We start from the raw sequence: 18,901 nt of genomic DNA on the forward strand, positions 1-18,901 counted from the left end.
GGAATTAATTTATTTTATATTTATTTTTTTATTGTCAATTCATTAATTAATGTATTATTATTTTTTTAATTTAAAAAAAACTAAAAAAAAAGAAGAAAAAAACGATAGTAAATTCTATTAACAATTTTTTTTAATTTCTTTTTCTTTTCGAAAAATTAATAATTAAAGTTATTTATCTACGTGGCACAAAAACTTTAATAAAAAATGAATAAAAAGCCACACATGCATCCCACGTCATCAATTTTGTCCAGTCAACATCCATGTTGTCGACTGAGGGGGGTAAATGATGGAATCTTCATTTTATAGGGGGGTAATCACAATTTTTTTTTTGCAGGGGGTAACCCAAAACTGACCTATTTTGCAGGGGGGTAAAATCCTATTTACCCATAAATAAACCCTAATGATTTATCAATGTATTACGCTAGCTGTTCGTTATAATTATTGTAGATTTTTTATAACGGTAATTTATTTTGTTAGGGTAGAAAAGAAAGATTTTGTAAGAGATACTTGTAAAGAAAATAATAATGACAATGTAAAAAAACAAAAATTAATTTTTTTTTTCATTCAAAATAAAAATTAAATCTTACAAAGAATAATTTTTGTAGTTTTATTTAACATATTATTTGATGTGGTAGAAAAAAATATATTTTGTTCCCTTGAGTTTAACTCAGTTGACAGCAATATCGCACGTCGACTACAATGCTAAAAGAGAACACATCAACAAGTAGCCCCCAAACAAATTAATAGGTTTGTGTACCATATATTAAAATTTCAATTAAAATCCTTGAATTCACTTTAAACCACCACCAAACCTGAAGTTTAATACTATGATTCATGGAATCCGCTTCAAAAACTTTCTGATTAAAAAACACAATCATTTCAAGCTTTCCAAATCATTCAAATCATCGCCAACCAAATAGTTTTGAAGCAATCTTTAATCTTCAAGAAATGGACTTGTAGACTCCTAAATTCAAGAGACCCCATTGAAAGGTTACGACATTTCCAGGATGATAGACGGGACAAGGTTAATCACCAATTTTCAAAAGTATAGTCTTTTAGGATTACCCCCAATAAACAACTCCAAATAATTAAATGTAGCCTTCCTAAATATTCTAATTTTAATAGATTTTTTTACTTACCTTGTTATCATCAAAACTCTAGGGTATTGTACAAATTCATTTTGTTCCCACAATATTTTGCAATTTATAATAATTATTTTATTTTAAATATTCTAATTTTAAAAGGTTTTTTTATTAAAAAAAATTAATAGGTTTTAAATTTTTTAGATTATTTAAATTACAAAAATTATCTTTGTGACAAAATCGTACTTATTTTAAATTTTTTATTTATTACTACATTTGTCCCGAAATATAAGATCCAATTGAAAATTTTTTTTGGGTCCCTTTCAATCTCCAATGGTGGGTACTTATTTTTTTAAGTACTAGTACCTAATAGGTACCCCATTGGAGCAAAACACAAAGAGTATCTAGGGGTGCTCAAATCCAAACCAATCCAAATAAAAACCGAAAATCGATCCAAAAAAACCGAAAACCGCAAAAAACCGAAGTTTTTTTGGATGTGTTTGGATGTTCTTTTGTGAAAACCGCTGGATCGGATTTCAGATTGATTTCTTAAAACCGATCCAAACCGAACCAAACCGCATACATATATTTTAATATTTATTTATCTTTTTATTAATATAAATATATATTGCATTAACCTTTTTTTTTCATTTTAAATTTTGTTAATACTATATGTTAGTTTAATTTAATCTATTTTTTTTAAATTTTTTATATGTTTCGAATATAATTGGTAATTGTCATTCCAAAATATTAATTTTCAATATATTATATGTTATATTTTACATCAAACTTAATATTTATTTTGTCAAAAATGTCAAACTATTATTTTGTAGCGTTTTTTATAATATTTATATTTATTAAAAAAAATTACAATTTATAATTTGGATATCCAAAAACCGATCCAAATTAAACCGCATAATATTGGATCGGATTTTTTTTATTTGTCATCCAAAACCGAACCAAACCGCAAATGAATTTATTTTTGGATCGGATGAATTTTTGCCTCAAAACCAATCCAAACCGAACCGCGAGCACCCCTAAGAGTATCTAATAGGTATTGGTTCTTCAATAAGAAGTGATACCTATTTTGTTTTTGTGGGTCTCATTTATAATAATGTATAGTTTTTGGTGGAATGTGTTATTGGTGGGACCCATTTAAATTTTTTTTTAGAGATTTGGGTTGGAGGGATTGAATACTTATTAGGTACTATTATTAAAAAATTATAAATAAGTGATGTGTACACGTGAGGTCCAGTCCAGTTAAGTACTCAAAAATGAGTATCTCCATTGTGGATGCTCTAAGATTGCTTTCAAATTTTCAACGACATTAATTATTTCTTTACCAACATACCCCTAATTATAATGCATTTTTTTGTACAATTTTGTAATAAATACTATAAAGAAAACATTAATTAACTCATTATCTCTCTTCAAGGATAAAATTGTAAAAATAATATCAATTGTCAACAAATTTAATATCACAATCAACTTTCTTAATCTCCTTAATTTACTCAAAAGAGATCATATATTTAGAGCAGAGGTAGTAGATTTTATCAATTACTCCTATCAACTATTGGTAAAAGCAAGAATGCAGAAATCACTTTAAAACCAAACATTACATGGCTTATTGGTTTGATAAATTTTGAATAACATAATTGACACTGTTAGTGTTCTTTTGGTTCAGTTCTTCATTCATTTCTGTCATGATGAACCTCATCATCTTCCTCCAAGTTTGAATAAACTGCTTCATTACCAGATGATTCATCCTCAGAATCATTCCTTGATTGAAGTGCTTCATTAACTTCTGAGCTATAAAAGCTAGGAGTTGAACAGCCAGAATCAATGAAAGCAGTCATCCTTTTGTCATCTTCTCTCATATTTTGACCATAAGCTTCAAAGTTCACTTTAGCTGTATTCTTTCCACCAAAACAGGATTCTAGCTTGTCCATGTCAAAGAGTTCTTCCATCATCACTCGGCTTTTCGGGTTGTCAGGGTAAACAAATGTCACTTTTCTGTAAGTCTTTGGTTCAAGAAATGGTTTCACCATCTGTTCCAAAGAATGCACACTTATCAAACACAGAAAACAGATTGATAAAAAAATAATATATACATGAACGAAAGGTAAACAGGCAACAAGCTGCGCCGCTAAACCTTTCTATATAGCAAAACCAATCCTTCGAAAAACTACATTCATAGACCTAAGGGACACAACATTGCTAACCCTTTGAACTCTTTTCAGAAGATCCACGTATAGCCTCTGGACTCTTATGCTAGAAAGTAAAAAGTGTCAAATACAAATGATATAAATCATAGAACTCTCATCATACCCTCCACGGCTCGCTCGGAACTAGTATTGTTTAACATTCACTCAAAATTTTAAAAAAATTATTTACAACTGAGATATACATTATACAACTAAGAAGATACTTATATGAAGTATATATCATCAAGCATATATTTTTGTGTCCACTTTCGCATAATAAATTACGCGTAAAATCTTCATTTTTATAGCAGCAACAATGTAAACTTCAGAAAATAGCCAAGCAATGTCAGAATCACACATTCATCAGTAAGCGAAATTCATCACGCACATAAGTCTCATACAATAAAGATAGGAGATATTATGATATCGTACCGTCCAAAATGACTGGAACAATTTTGGCGGATTGTAAAAGACTGCAAGGCCCAATCTTTCAGGGTAATGATTCTGCAGGACTTGAGCAGTATCTCGGGTGACCTTTGATGATACACACGATGCGCTCCACCCTTGAAAATCAATTAGCCAAACCATCTGTTCTTGTGTGGAGGAACTAATATTCAATATGGCATTCTCCAAACAGTAAACGAGGTACTTGATCTGTACGATTGACGCACTTGTACTCTATATTGGATCACTAAGGTCTTAGTTAAAAGATTGAATCATCAATTATATTAACAATGACATCTACAAAACAAGAAGGATCAAGTATATATATTACCTGAATTCCAGCTTTCATAACAAAAACAATCCTTCCTTGCTTGTCCAAGTAATCAGCTTTATACAGCCTTCCGATCAAAGCTTCTCGAGCTACATCATCCTGGTGATATAAATTTAAGAATCTCAACAAGTAACTCATCAAAATTTAAACAGATAAAAAAAAATTAATATTTGATTTGCACCCATCGAATCTTATCAGGCTTGAACTCCAGCCTCCATTTAATGGTGCCTCTCAACATCCTAGCAGCCTTTATAGTATTATAGTTTCTTGCTTTAAGAAACCTTAGCACTGATGCATCCGAACATATTGTCGGGAACTTATCAGCAATTGGACCGATTATCTTTTTGACTTCTCCGATCTGAAAAGAACAAAGGAAATCAATCAATCATTGAAATGTATTCATTTCCTAACAAATTAATGTCTGGTAGTACCTTGATCTGCTGCTCTTCTGGAGATAATTTTTTTTCAAGTATACTTTCTCTCAATTTCTTAAACGACGACATCGTTCTTTTGAAATCTTAATCAAGCTAAAAATATCCTGAAAATATGAAAAACATACAAAATAATTCATCCATATACTTTCAGATGCTTGGTAAGTACTGGAACAAAAATGGCATGGCACTATAATTTTCTCAAGTTGCAAATCATACATGCATGGTTTCAAATCATAAATTTGAAAAGAATGATAAGAAATTGTATGGCACAATTCAAAATCATTTATAGGAATATTCTAACCACATGATTTGTGTGACTAAAGCAGCATCTATGCATGATTAATTCCAACTAACATTACTACAATCAACTTTGTTTCACATGTAAAATTCCTTGTCAATTTTGCAGGCAAATGATCTGATCCTATTATAGATCAAATACATCAATTATTCAATGAATCTAAAAAATGACTTGACGGATGTAGTGTTATTATTACCGCGGAATAGAAGAGAAGAATGAAACCGGTTTTTGACGTAAAGGAGAAGGCATCAAACAAGATTGGACAGTGTGTGTATACAAACAATGATGAAGAGAGAGAGACTATTAGAGAAGGAGAATGATGAAGGAGAGGAAATGAGAAAGAACACGTGGCTACAACAGAGAAACCACTGGATTGGAATGTTCGAAGGATAAAACTATATGCAGTTACACATGCGTGCTGCTGCGATGTTTTTGCTATTCCTCTTACAAAGAGACGTGTATTTTTTTTACATATCAAAGAGACAGTTTTGATATATTAAATAAAAAAATGAAAAATTGTCTCTTGTAAGAGGAACAAATAGTATATCTAAAACATGTTCAAATGCATGTGGGAAAACTAAATTAAATTATTAAGGTGAATAAAATAACTTAAAACTTACCAAAAGTTTCTTTTTAATTAAAGTTTACAAAATTAAGTTTGATTAAATTTTATTTTGCAAAAATGAGTTTCGTCCAATGTGATTTAGGTTTGGATAACATTTATAAAATGTAATTTATTTTTATGATAATTTAGACTTATAGTTGAAAAAACTCAAAATCAAGGTATATTATCCCATCATTATTTTGAGTTTTTTAAACTAATAACATTTTGCTCAAGTTAAAATTGTGTTCATCATTATAATAATAATAATAATAATAATAATAATAATAATAATAATAATAATAATAATAATAATAATAATAATAATAATAATAATAATAATAATAATAATTGAGTTTAATTGGTATGCACCGTTAGTTTAAAATTTTTTTACACATGCATCCAATGATGTGTTGACACATCATTTAATGAATGTGACTCATCATGTGTGTTTGAACACCATACATGATATGTTGGTATATTATTGGACGCATGTGTAAAATAACTTTACGCTGACAGTGTATATAAATTAAATTCATATAGATAATGTATGTAAGTTTTTGCTTATTTCACTCATTTCTGATTATTTTGGAAAAACATTTGTTGAGATATGTCAATCTCTTAAATGAATTTCAATTACCTCGAATGATTAATTAGATGAGACCTTGGTTTGCATAAAATAAAATATAAATAAAAAATAAAAAATTATGATCCCCGACCCTCCCCTACTTGAAGGCTTCAAGCACATACATGTGAAGTGGGAACGAACTGGAGACAGGTAAATTTCTAAGAATAAAATAGATACTACAATGAACACAATAAAAATAAGGCATTTACAGAATAAGATTATATACCCTATGCAGTGTGTACACCATTCATATGGTCTTGAACCATGCAACTGCATGAATCTCAGGGTATTCTAGAAGCCCTATTATCTTTACAAACGAATGCTGTAATGAATATAACTTACTTTCACAAGTAACTCATCAAGAACAATGAAATGGAAAGAAAACTGTTAAAATTCATGTCTTGGCTCCTCAAAATGTAGGAACTGCTTCATTCATGTGCCGAAAGATGCCACCAATGGATAAAACAGCCCAACCTGCACCAACAAGAGCTATTATGATGTGCTCTTTTGATGAAATACACCAACCATTCCCCAAAACAATCCTTCAATGAATATAAATCCATGAGCATCAGATAGTAAACTGTTGAGTTCCATATTTTATTCACCGCCCAAAAGTCCAACCACCGCAATGAGAAACACGTTAAGATTATATTAGAGTTTTCATTTCAGGAATTGAACCCAGTTGGAAATCCTAGCATGTTTGATCAATTTCCTTTCCATGATCATCTTCATGAATATTTTTCCTCAGCCTTCTCAGCCATATGTCATAGTTCATGGGATATGGTGTCCCGCATAGACTGTCGACGTAATCTGCAAAAGCTTTCAGCACTGTGGAAATGTCACCAAGCTTCTGCTGAATTGATCTCCTTGACCAAGATGTCTCTCTCCATTGTAGTGCTCCTTCTACTGAATCTAGATCGGGGAATACACCGCCACATGAATAATAAAGCATATAAACTAGGCTTTCTGCATCAGAGGCGGAGCATAGCTTTCCTTCCTGAAGTGCGTAAGTAGATGAGAAATGAAGATTCATAGCAGGGCGATCTCTATCTTCAAGAATAGCATGGCCCCACCCAATTAGAAGAAAATAAGGCCTCACACCAGACCTAACACAGATCACGTTCTCTGGCCTAATGTCTCCATGCCGTAGTCCCGCCAAGGTAGCAGTTGATAGTGCTGATAAGCAATCATGGCAACATTTGATAGCCTCATCTGGACCAAATCGGCCTGACTCTACCATTTCAGCGACTGTTTCACCAATTGGACCGGTCACGAGAGCAGGGGTCCCACACCAAGGGTGCTCACAATTTCCACCTGAGCTGGGCCTTTGACAATGACCAGGGTGTATGATCCTTCCAGAGGCAAACAATTGAGGTAGATATTTGCTTGACAGACCTTTCTGCTTCATTATTGTCAATACTTTGGTCTGCCTCTGGACCTGATACCATAAATTCATATCTTCCCATGCTGGTTCCAACTGGGAGGGATGAGAACCCACATATAGGAACAGATCTATTCCTGGGTCTTCAACATAAGATGCAATGTAGTATGTCAATTCACCAGTATTGATTACTTCTTGTATCTGATAACCCCTTTGCCCATCTGAATCCTCCAGCCATAATATAGATCCTTCTTCTAATTTCATCGACTCCTTGGAATCAACATTAACATAATCCTCCTGAACTTCGACAATCTCAGGGGAAACACTACGCTGCTGGTATCGAAATAGGCCATTTCCATTCACTCTGGCAGTATCTCCTAACTGCCTTTCAATTCTTCTTGTATGGAGACGTGAACTATGATCGGCAGCTAAATCCTCAATAGAGTGCTTGGGCAGGCCAGCATATTGCGTAATACAGTGAAATGTTGCAAATAAAACCTGTAGAGCACCAATATCTCCCCAGTTTGCATTTCCAAGTTTGTTCCAGATTCTATAAATTGGAGAAACAGAAATTCTAGAATGATTTTTTACCCATTCAGCAGCACATTCATAAACATTATTCACATCAAAATTGAGCTTACTTACATCTCCTTCAACTTTTACAACTCCCCCATACTGAGAATCAACTAGAAGAACAAAGACTGTGCTTGGATCCGGAAAGAAACTCAGTCTACTTAAACTCCTCGCCAACAGCATTCGAATAGCATAAAATAAAGCTTCTCCTACAACTGGTAAAGAAGGCTGACGATCACCACCAACAGCGAGACCTCTGATATCGGTTCTAAGAAGAGTTAATTCAAGGAGATGATCCCATTTCCCATGAGGATGTCTAGAATTATTAAGCAATATACCAGTGCCACAAAGACCTCCAAGCCTTCCATTAGCAATAGCATTTTCAGCCTGATAAAACTTCATGTTAGCATTATACAGACAAGCCACGGAAAAAGGCATAGGCTCATCTTGACTCCAAAATGCCTCCCACAAGCCCTTCATACTAGCATGTAGAAAATCTTCAATAGCAAGACAAGCTGTTGCTTCTACAGCTTCAGATGTAGAAGCATGAACAGCATTAGGCATGCGTGTCAGCTGCTGAAATGAAATCCCCTCCAATGCATAATCAAATTTTTGAAGTTCAATCAACTCAAATGGAACATCAAATGGTTGCTGTTTCGATGCATATTTTTCTGTTACAGATTCATACCATTCTTCAAGTTTTTCATTCAGACTATCACTTTCAACAAATTTATAGAAGAATTCTTTCCGATTTCGAGACCTACCACCAGATGAAACACTGGACTTCTTTGTCCCAGACCCAACTGATTCCTGGTCTGGGGATCTACCTGCAAATAGGTATCAAACTTCATTAACATCACTATAATTATTGTTCCTTCTTAGGAGGATAGTAGAATCATGCATTCATTGAGTTGCAAAAATAGCAAGAATTCTTACATGACCCAAAAATTCAGAGATGAAAAATGTAATGCATAAACTGACAGTAGAAATTTAACATAAGATATATGGTTTAAAATCATTTATAGTTAGACGTGGGATCCCACAACCACTATATCTTATATTGAAGTGAGATCAAAATTATCAAACATGGTGCATCCTTGGGAAGTTGAGAAGCTCCTTGAAGTTTCTGTTCAAGCTAATACAATAACCACATACAATAACCGCATATTATTTGTGAAATTGACCTGGCCTCCCTTTTTACAGGTCAATTTCACAAATAATAACCCTTTGTATGCCGGATTTAATATATAAGTATATCTAATGCAAACATCCTATCATTAGTTCTCACTGCTTCAAACGGACTACAAGTATAAGCGCCCGAAAATAAGAAAGCGATATTTCTACTTACAGAAATCACATTCAATAATCCCCTCACAATTACTCTTTTACCCTTATTCTCCTAATATATATGCAAAACAAAAACAATGTTGAGAGTTACTTCAATTGGTCAGAGCCGTGTCCTTAAATGGTGCATAAAGCTATGCACCTATACTCTAGTTACTTACAAGAATGTGCAAGTGTATTAAGGGCCGTGGATTCTTCACTAGGGGATCCTTCTTTAAGGCATCAATTTGTGGTTCCTAATATACATGAGTTTTGTTTTCTCAGTACCAGAGAAGAGTGTGTGCATGAATTCCTTCAACATTGACGCAGTCCAAAAGTTCCAGAAAATCACAAACATTTTGGGCTGCCCAATGTTTGTTAATACTTGTGTCCATTTTTGTAGAGGTCAAGATAAGGAGAACTGAAGAATTTCCATTTTTTGTAGATTTTGTTTTCTAAAAAAAAAAACACACAAAAAAATGTCACTACATTACCCCCGGCCCCCAAATTGAGAGCAGGAATATGCATAAAAAAACATAGAAGCTACTACAATGAGGTTATGTCAATCATTAAATTCGATGCAATGAGTATATCTCAAAACAAATCACAAATCAATCAGATTTTTTATACACAATAATGATGTACAGATCAAGACTTGAGAAAGAAAAGGATTAGGGTTTCCGAGTAAACAGATCTCACCATCTGTTATTTTCAGATGCTTGTCAAAGTGAAAGGCCATCAATCAGCAAATCGAGTCGTATGCCAACCAGTTGTAACAGGGGGAAAACGAATGACTTATTTTATTATATCACTGAAAAACTAACAACCAATATTTGACTCCCTGTATTGTTAACTTTGATAACCCAACATATGGTAAACTTCGTGCACTGTACCCCGCTTATTGTTTAAATATTATTATAAAAAACTTTCATTCCATCTATGGCACTAAAAACAATAAATTAAAGTCGGACCCAACATTAAATTCAAGCTTCAGTTGCTACTCAGCCTCTATGGTTAGTGGGCATTGAACTGTCAAAACACAGTTCCAAGAAAACTTTTTAAAAAATACATTTAAGTACACTTTAGGAGTCAAATGGATTTCTACTAATTAAAAAATAATCCTAAAAAAACTAAAGTACTTTTCAATATTTCCACTATACACACAGATGTTTTAGCATTACCTGTCGTTCTCAAATTTCTGAGTGAAACAAAAATATTCTCAAACTTCTGAGTGAAACAAAAATAGACTTTTAAGATATGAAAGGATAAAACGTCTCACGTCTAATGAAACTGGAAACGACACCGAGAGTCCGAGACATTACCCCCTCGAGAAAAATTAAGCTTTCTACAAGTAGACCTTATGTCTCAACCATTTCTGTCCATTTCTACCTACCATTATGCAAATGCAACATCTTTATAGTGATAGCATAAGATAGCATATAATCAGAATATGATGAATAATCACCAACTGAACTTTTTTAGGGAAGCCTTGTGCGATTTTATTCGCTCACTTGGACTTACAAGCTACAAGCCACATAACAATGAGTACCACCAGAAACATAGGGCTAACTCAAACTGTTAAGATCAATTTCATTCATTAGGAATGAAAATACAGAAAAAACAAGAGTGAATTGTTAGAGATATAACATAAAATCATGCATGTGTCTTCACCCATTGTGGTTAAGATCCCGATTTAAATTGTAAGCTCGGACCAATCTTACGATCTTGCTACCCCTGGGCGAGTCAATCTTATAAAAGATCGGACTTCAGTAGGATCATGGTGGGATCGCACGGATGATCGCTGAGATTGACAAAGTTATTTAACAATAAATATAAGGTTTTTAAGAGCATGCCAAATGGATGAAGGGGAGGTATTTTAATCCCTATCTTTAAGAACAAATGTGATATACAAAACTGCATGAATTGCAGACGAATTAAACTTATCAGTTATACGTTGAAGCTATGCAATAGAGTGACTAAGAGATTAAAATGAGAAAACTACTCTTCAAAATGAATATGGTTTAATGTCAGGGATATCGACCATGGAAACAATATAATTGCTAGAAGAAGTTATGGAGATATATAGAAGAAATCAAAAAGACCTACACACAGTTTGAAAAAGACATAATAGAGTATATAGTGGATATGAATAAAGAGGTTTTAGAGAAGAAATGTATTTAGATTGCCTATATTTGGGTAATCAAAGATATAATAATACTACATATTAAGCAATCACAACTAATGTGAGAAGGTTTTGGTTAGAACTACAAAAAGTATCAACTTAGAACCAATGTCTTTTGTCTTGGTTCAAGACTTGCTTTCTAATTATTAAAGTTGTATTGGAGTCCCACATTGCTAAGGTTCCCGGGCTATCGGACACCCTCATCATAGAGGTGAAACTTGGAAAATACGCTATACCACATGTCTCAAGCTTTAAGTATCTTTGGGTCCATCATAATACAAAATGACAGGGAGATGTTAACCATGGAATCCAAGCAGGGGAGAATGAAATGGAGGGATATTTCAATGTGCTATGCCATAGAAAATATTGAAATGAATGTTGATTGATAAAAACTAAAAAGCCAACAATAAAATTAACCTAGTGTGACAAACAAGAAAAATATTTTAATGGATGAGTGGTTGGTTACACGCGAAAAGGCAGGATTAAAATTACTATCATTAGAAGAAAAAAAAAATGAGATAGTCTAGAATCGAAATAACAAAGAAGACGATGAAATCCTCGTCTTATATGGAGGGAAGCGATTTAATTAGATATTTTGTCGTTAAAAGGAGGGGAAGGAAACTTAAATACTAATTAACTTTTTATACTCTTCTAACATTTTTAAATTATATATTATATTAAGTATATAAGGATATTTTAGTTAATTTTAATTAATGGAATTAAACTTTAGTAAACATTTTCTTCCCTCCAAATCCCCCTACATTGTATACAGCCAAAATTTAGTCAAATGGACTTTGTTCCTCTCCTCTCCCCTCCAACAAAAAAAAAAAAGAACAAACAACCAAGATTTAAAGTAATCTATTTCCTCCCCTATCCTACATTCCCTCTAACAAGTTATGCAAAAACAAAATTAAGTTTCGTCGATAAGGCCGGCAGCCACACTCAAAAGAGAATCACAATTTCAAGCCATCCACCCCATGAAAAAGGAAAAGGGGAAATGGGCATAAAGGCACAAAGATTATTCAAAATTCACAAACAGAAACAAACTGTAAACACATCCCTAAATTCCTAATATTTCCTAAAATACTCAAATTTCATAATTAATTTCTCAAACCAAAAGCTTCTAAACAAAAATAGAGGCAAAATTGATAAATAAAAACAAAAATTGAGAAAGATAAGACGCAGAGTAAGTCAAAGAAGAGTAAAAGGAGAGAGAATTTAGGGTTCTGAATAAGTAAGAAAAAAAGAAGAAATACCTTGTTGCATTTTTTGAGGAGTTATAATAATGAGGTGGTGGTGGTAGAACAAAGCTTTCAGATCTTCGTTGAATTTCTCTCTATTATTTTAATTTAATTTATAATTTTTTGTTTATGAGATAAAAACGTGGAATTATGAAGAACAAAGATGATGGACCCTTTGTTGTGCTCGCTCGCTCGCTCCCACGCACTAACTTCCACCACAACACAACAACAACTATTGATAATTTTGAAAGAACTGACTTTTTTGATTTTTGAGGTTTCACTTTTTAGTTCATGCGTGGTTTACTTTTGTGCTGTGATTGTGTGATCTTGTGTCACTTTACAATGCAATTACCACCACTGTTTTGTTTCTATGTATGGTGAATCAAATATAGTATGATATAATAATATTTTATTTATTTAAGTGCGACCCATCACAAGTATGATAAGATACTATCAATGTTGTTTATACTCTACCTTAATTAAGTGTAAAGCAGTTAATTTTTGCCAAAATTATAAGCCGTTCAAAAAAAAAAAAGTGTTAGAAATATTTGAATATGCAAGATTTTACGTATGAGATTGCTTGACAACAAAAAAAAAATGTTAACTACTTCTTTAATTTTGAGCCTAAATATAAGATAAAGTTGTGTGATTGTTACGTATTTTAACATAGTAAAAAATAATGAAAAATCAAGGAATTATATGAAGAAAAAAAAATTCTACCGTCAACGTCTAAAAAAAGCAATAAAGGGAGAGGATAGAAAGACATCTCAACTATGTTTGAGTCTCCACCAAAATTAAGGCTTGTCAGGTTTTTTTGTGAATGATATGGTTAACCTCACAACTTCATTCCTCTCGATCAATAAAAAATATAGCTTTGTGAAAAAAATGCACGAGACAGAGGTTACTAGTTTTCTGAGAATGAATCATGTGTTGACAAGAATAAGAGAATCAAACTCCACAATAATGTATGTGATACCTATATGACGGTGGTTCTGCAAGTGCACAGAATCGCTACCAAGTAATAAAGTGATAAGTTTATCGTTCTCCACAGGGATTGTGCCAAAATTACTAGTTTCGCTTGAGAATATAGATAGTTGTCTTCGCTTTGTTTGTTTGAAAGGTATCTTTGCGGGTAATATAAGATAAAGTTGTGTGGTTGTTACGTATTTTATAATAAAATAAAAAATAATGAAAAATTAAGGAATTATATGAAGAAAAAAATTCTACCGTCAACATCTAAAAAAAGCAATAAAGAGAGAGGATAGAAAGACATCTCAACTATGTTTGATGAGTCTACACCAAAATTAAAGTTTAGCTTATTTGTACATTAATTGTTTTTGTGAATGACATGATTAACCTCACAACTTCATTCCTCTCGATCAACAAAAAATATAGCTTTGTGAAAAAGATGCACGAGACAGAGGTTACTAGTTTTCTGAGAATGAATCATATTGACAAGATAAGAGAATCGAGCTCCACAATAATAGATATATACCTATACTACGTGTCAGTTTGAGTGTGTGAACAAAAATAGGCGGTGGTCAAGTGGACAAACACTAAAAGCAAAAATTCTAAAAAATTATAAACCCTAACAAACCCCAAAATCTTAAAAATAATTAGATAGGGGTAATAATTACTTTCACTAAATTTGAATGAAGAAGGGGGTATGAGAATGTTTCCAGTTTTCGATGCAACTTGGAAGAAGAGAAGACAATGAATAAGGAAATGAACATTGAACGCGTGCATGTTGTTGATCGCGGGTTGCACCCAAGCCTATGCTCAGGCCTGACCCTAAAAAATACACAATTATAAGACAAAAAGATGGCTAATGCTACGGTGGACCACCTTCACAAGTGGTCCATCATGGACAAGTGATCTACCGAATATGAATTTTACGAAATTCACTGTTGGATTGAAATTTTATATCGTATAGATCATCCATAAATTTCTTAAAATTTTTTGAAAATCATTTGATATGTTATTGAGACCCATCAAGATTTACATTATTTAATAAACCGTTAATCTTGATGTGTCTCAATAACATATCAAATGATTTTCAGTTTTTCTAAATTTTTCTATGAATGATCTATATGATATAAACTTTCAATCCAACAAGTGAATTTTGTAAAATTCGTATTCGTTATAATGTTATTCGTGATTGGTCCACCATGGACCACTTGATGAAGTGGTCCATATTAGAATTTACCCAAAAAGATAATAGAAAACTTACAAACCAAGGTCAAATATCTCTTTAATTTTTTTAATTTTTCTTACGAATATCTCTTTAATTTTTTTAGTTTGAATAATATTAGTTGTAGGATTAATTAATTCTAACAAATTAAATTTGGTGTAAGTCAATTTAACTTATACTTGATATTAACATATGAAATTTGAAATAACACTAAATCAATGTATTTAATCGTAGGTAAAAAAATAAGTTGCATACTGTTGGATATAAATTTGGTATTTATCAATTAAATATAATTGGTGGGTCCAACATTTGTTTGGAAGTGATATTGTTAAAATAAAACTTTCAAAGTTGGCGTCGAAAGCCAACTGGGTCGAAGCCAAAGAGCGCTTCGAGAGATATGGACAACGCGTCCAGTTTTGGTTTTGTCAGAAAGCTATCGAAAGCACGAAATCAAACTGATAGAAAGTTGGGCCAAGCCCAAAGACGAAGCAACGAGCGGCCCAAGAGGCATTGGCGCGCGCTGAAGGAATGGAAGATGAAAGTGGAGAACGTGGTCGACGTGGCAAATCGAGGAGCGTCCAGATGATCAAGAAACAGTTACCACTTTGTAGTAGTATTTATAGTAGTTTTTCATTCAGAACCGGGGTCACAAAATTTATACAAACACTCTCTCTAAAAATTCTAAGTACTCAGCGATCGAACGAACGGAATTCGGAGGAGAAATGTATGTTTTGTGAACCATCTTTATTTGTAATTGTTTTTCATTCAATGCAATTTGTTTTCCAGTAATCTTCTCCAAGTCTGAATCCAGATACTTGCTCGAGAAACTGCTACTTCGAGGCGATTCGAATTAGTTTCTCTTGTATGCTTTAAAATATTTTAATTCCTAAGTGTTTGTTTCCTTATTCAAACGAACACTCAAACAGTTTTCTTAAAGCGAATAAACACAAAATTGTCCTGAGATTTACTAGTTGATCTCGCGAGTTTAAACACTTAAACTAGCGGTTGTTTACCAAATTCCAACGTAAACAAATTGGCACGCCCGGTGGGACTGGTTTTGTGTTTGTTAAAGTTGTGTTTATTTTTATATTGTGGAATAAAAAACTTGTTACTTGCATATAACTGATGATAAGTTAGGTTATGGTTAAAACTACTCAGAAATCTAATCCTAGTAAAACTCCAAATTCTAGTGCGATGAGTAGCGAAGCAAGTTCGAGTGGTGGAGTCGATCCACCTCCACAAAGTTTGGTAACATCTGAGTTGGTGAATGTTCCAATATTCTCCAGTCCAACCATTTCGACTGTGCATGATGTTATTCCAACTTTGCCAATACCAACTATGGCAATTCCGTCCGTGACTGCTGGTTTTGGACGTTCGAAACCACCATCAGGTCAGGGTTTTATGTATGGGCCTCCCCCCACACTTGGCTTAGGGATGCCAAGTTTCGAATCTGATAGGTATACTTCGTCAAGGGTAACTCCCACACCCTTAACGACTGCATCTGTGTTGTCTTTGAGACAGCAAATGGATGAGAGCAACCATGAAATGGTTAATCTCTTAACACAACAAATTGGTACTGTGTTTAATCCATTAATTCAGAACACCAACGAGAGTTATCAAATGTTGGCATTTCAAATGAGTCGGATTGCAGATTTTTTTGGGACACCTCCACCACCTCCTAGAGTAAATCCCATTACTCCACAAGTAATATTACCTGCAATGTCTTCGACTCCAGTGCAGCAAAGGCCAACTTATGTGGCTGCTGAAACAGTTCCTAACCCAACACCTACGCCAGTTGTACAAGAGGAAACCTATTATCCTCACGAGGTTAATCAAATGCCTCAAGTAGTAAATCAAAACCCTCCTGTTATCAACCCAAATCCACAAGTGGTACATCAAAACCCCCCAGTGGTAATGGTTAGGAGGAACCAGGATCCTGACGAGGTAGTGCGAGAGGTGCAAAACAATAATTTGCTTGGCCAACACAATTTGGCTAACATGGTCGAAACAATCTTGGCCCAAAACGGCCTAAACACGGGTTGTCGAAGGCCAAACTTTGTCTCTGCCTTCACTGAATACGTGTTGCAAACAGAGTTACCAAGAGGTTGGAAAGTCCCAAAATACACTAAGTTTGCTGGGGACACTAATGAGTCAACCGTAGAACATATTGCTAGGTATTTAGCTGAGTCTGGGAATTTGGCGAATAATGAAAATTTGCGGATGAAATATTTTCCCAATTCGCTCACCAAGAATGCATTTACTTGGTTTACAACTTTGCCTCCCAATTCGATTCATAGTTGGGCCCAATTGGAAAGGACTTTCCATGAGCAATTTTATATGGGCCAAACCAAGATAAGTCTGAAAGAGTTAGCCAGTGTAAAAAGGAAAAACCAAGAGTCAATTGATGACTATCTAAATAGGTTTCGTCTGTTGAAGTCCAGGTGCTTTACTCAAGTGCCTGAACACGAGCTAGTGGAAATGGCTGCCGGTGGGTTAGATTATTCAATTCGAAAGAAATTGGATACCCAATACCTTCGAGACATGTCACAGTTGGCTGACAGAGTGAGACAAATCGAAAGGTTAAAAGCTGAAAAAGTTAGAAATTCTAAGTTTCAGAAAAAGAAAGAAATAGGTTTTGTTGATTCCTACGATAATGAAATTGATTATGAAATGAGTGATGAATACTTAGATTTCGATGATAGTGATATTAATGTGGCTGAATTAAAGCCTGGGCCTCCTTACACTTGCAAATTGTTGAGGCCGTCGAATGGAAAAAATCCTATCGAACCAAAAAATGATAAGTTCGTCACGAAGACTTATACTTTCGACATTACTAAATGTGATGAGATTTTTGACTTATTGGTGACTGACGGCCAAATTATTGTGCCAAAAGATATGAAAATACCACCAATAGAACAAAGAAAGAAAAGAGGTTATTGTAAGTTTCATAATTATTTGGGACATAAAACTTATCAATGTGTTGTTTTCAGGGATTTGGTGCAAAAAGCGCTGAATGAAGGAAGGCTGAAGTATGCTGATAAGGCAAAGCCTCCAATGAAGGTAGATTCAGACCCTTTGCCACCTGCGGACGCTACCTATGTCGAAGTCTATGACTGCAACATGGTTGAAGTGATAGATGCTGCTGCTCCAATCAAGGCTGTGCCTGAAGAGGAGTATGAAAAGAGGGTACGTGAGGTGTACCCCAATGCTGAGGAAGAATTGGTGGACTTCCTAAATAGGTGCAAGCTGAAGAATGCTGAAGTGATGCTTTGCCCTAGATGCAGTGCTGTGTGCGACAAAGAGGCTACTGCAGGCCTTCAAAGTGTTGTACCTTATGCTGAAAACAAGAGAAAATGGCCAAAATCTAGGCCAAATCAAAAAGCTTGGCCTTACAAATGGGCCAATTGGGGAAAACCTATTACCAAAGGCCTTTCGATCCAGCAGAGGCTAGGCCCCCAAAACACTTTCAAACCATCTGGGAGAGCACCTGTTAACCAATGGGTGAGTGGACAGTACGTCACTTTTAATCGAAGGATGATGGAAAATGGAAGCTCTAGCAATGTTAACGTCAACATTGTAGCTGAACCCAAGGGTTCAAAAGTGGTAGCTGGGAAGGAAACAGTGAATGCTGCCACTGAAGTCAACAAATACTCTTATAGGAATAACTATAAGGGAAAAAATCCTATGACCCGCACTCAGTGGCGAAGGTTCCAGAGGAAACAAAAGTTGACAGCAAAAGAGGCTGAGGCTGGGGGCAAGGTTGTTGCAACCCAGAAGACTGAAAAGGTTGAAATGGCCAAGAGGCCAGTAAAGGAGAGGCTCTCCATAATATTGGAAGAGCCAATAGCTGAAAATGCCCAAAGAGGGGCAGAAGATGAGGATGACATGGAGGATGATGATCTCCTGGATGAGGGGTCTGATTTTGATGTCATGGTCAATGTGGTGTCTATTCTGCCACTGGAATATGATGTGCCTACTGAAGTCAATG

The 18,901-nt window shown here is 34.2% G+C and overlaps 2 protein-coding genes across 4 annotated transcripts; both read right to left on the minus strand.

The window, feature by feature from the left end:
- Nucleotides 1-2,524: 2,524 nt before the first annotated feature.
- LOC123889243 (phosphatidylinositol transfer protein 3-like) lies at nt 2,525-5,329 on the minus strand. Of its 2 annotated transcripts, none has more exons than XM_045938492.1 (6): nt 4,990-5,329; nt 4,493-4,599; nt 4,243-4,419; nt 4,062-4,160; nt 3,719-3,964; nt 2,525-3,130 (listed from the first exon to the last, which is right to left on the minus strand). In XM_045938492.1, the coding sequence occupies exons 2-6, from the start codon at nt 4,562-4,564 to the stop codon at nt 2,771-2,773; spliced, it is 954 nt and encodes a 317-aa protein (XP_045794448.1). In that variant the 5' UTR covers nt 4,565-4,599; nt 4,990-5,329; the 3' UTR covers nt 2,525-2,770. The 2 variants fall into 2 exon arrangements, with proteins under 2 accessions (XP_045794448.1, XP_045794450.1); XM_045938494.1 differs by having other exon boundaries at nt 4,797-5,014.
- A 682-nt stretch (nt 5,330-6,011) lies between these two features.
- LOC123889244 lies at nt 6,012-13,101 on the minus strand. 2 transcript variants are annotated; one of them, XM_045938495.1, is made up of 2 exons: nt 12,738-13,101; nt 6,012-8,803 (listed from the first exon to the last, which is right to left on the minus strand). In XM_045938495.1, the coding sequence occupies exons 1-2, from the start codon at nt 12,745-12,747 to the stop codon at nt 6,714-6,716; spliced, it is 2,100 nt and encodes a 699-aa protein (XP_045794451.1). In that variant the 5' UTR covers nt 12,748-13,101; the 3' UTR covers nt 6,012-6,713. The 2 variants fall into 2 exon arrangements, with proteins under 2 accessions (XP_045794451.1, XP_045794452.1); XM_045938496.1 differs by lacking the exon at nt 12,738-13,101 and adding an exon at nt 9,482-9,737.
- Nucleotides 13,102-18,901: the final 5,800 nt, after the last annotated feature.

Source organism: Trifolium pratense, linkage group LG6 (genome assembly GCF_020283565.1).
Source record: "Trifolium pratense cultivar HEN17-A07 linkage group LG6, ARS_RC_1.1, whole genome shotgun sequence".
Lineage (NCBI taxonomy): Eukaryota > Viridiplantae > Streptophyta > Magnoliopsida > Fabales > Fabaceae > Trifolium > Trifolium pratense.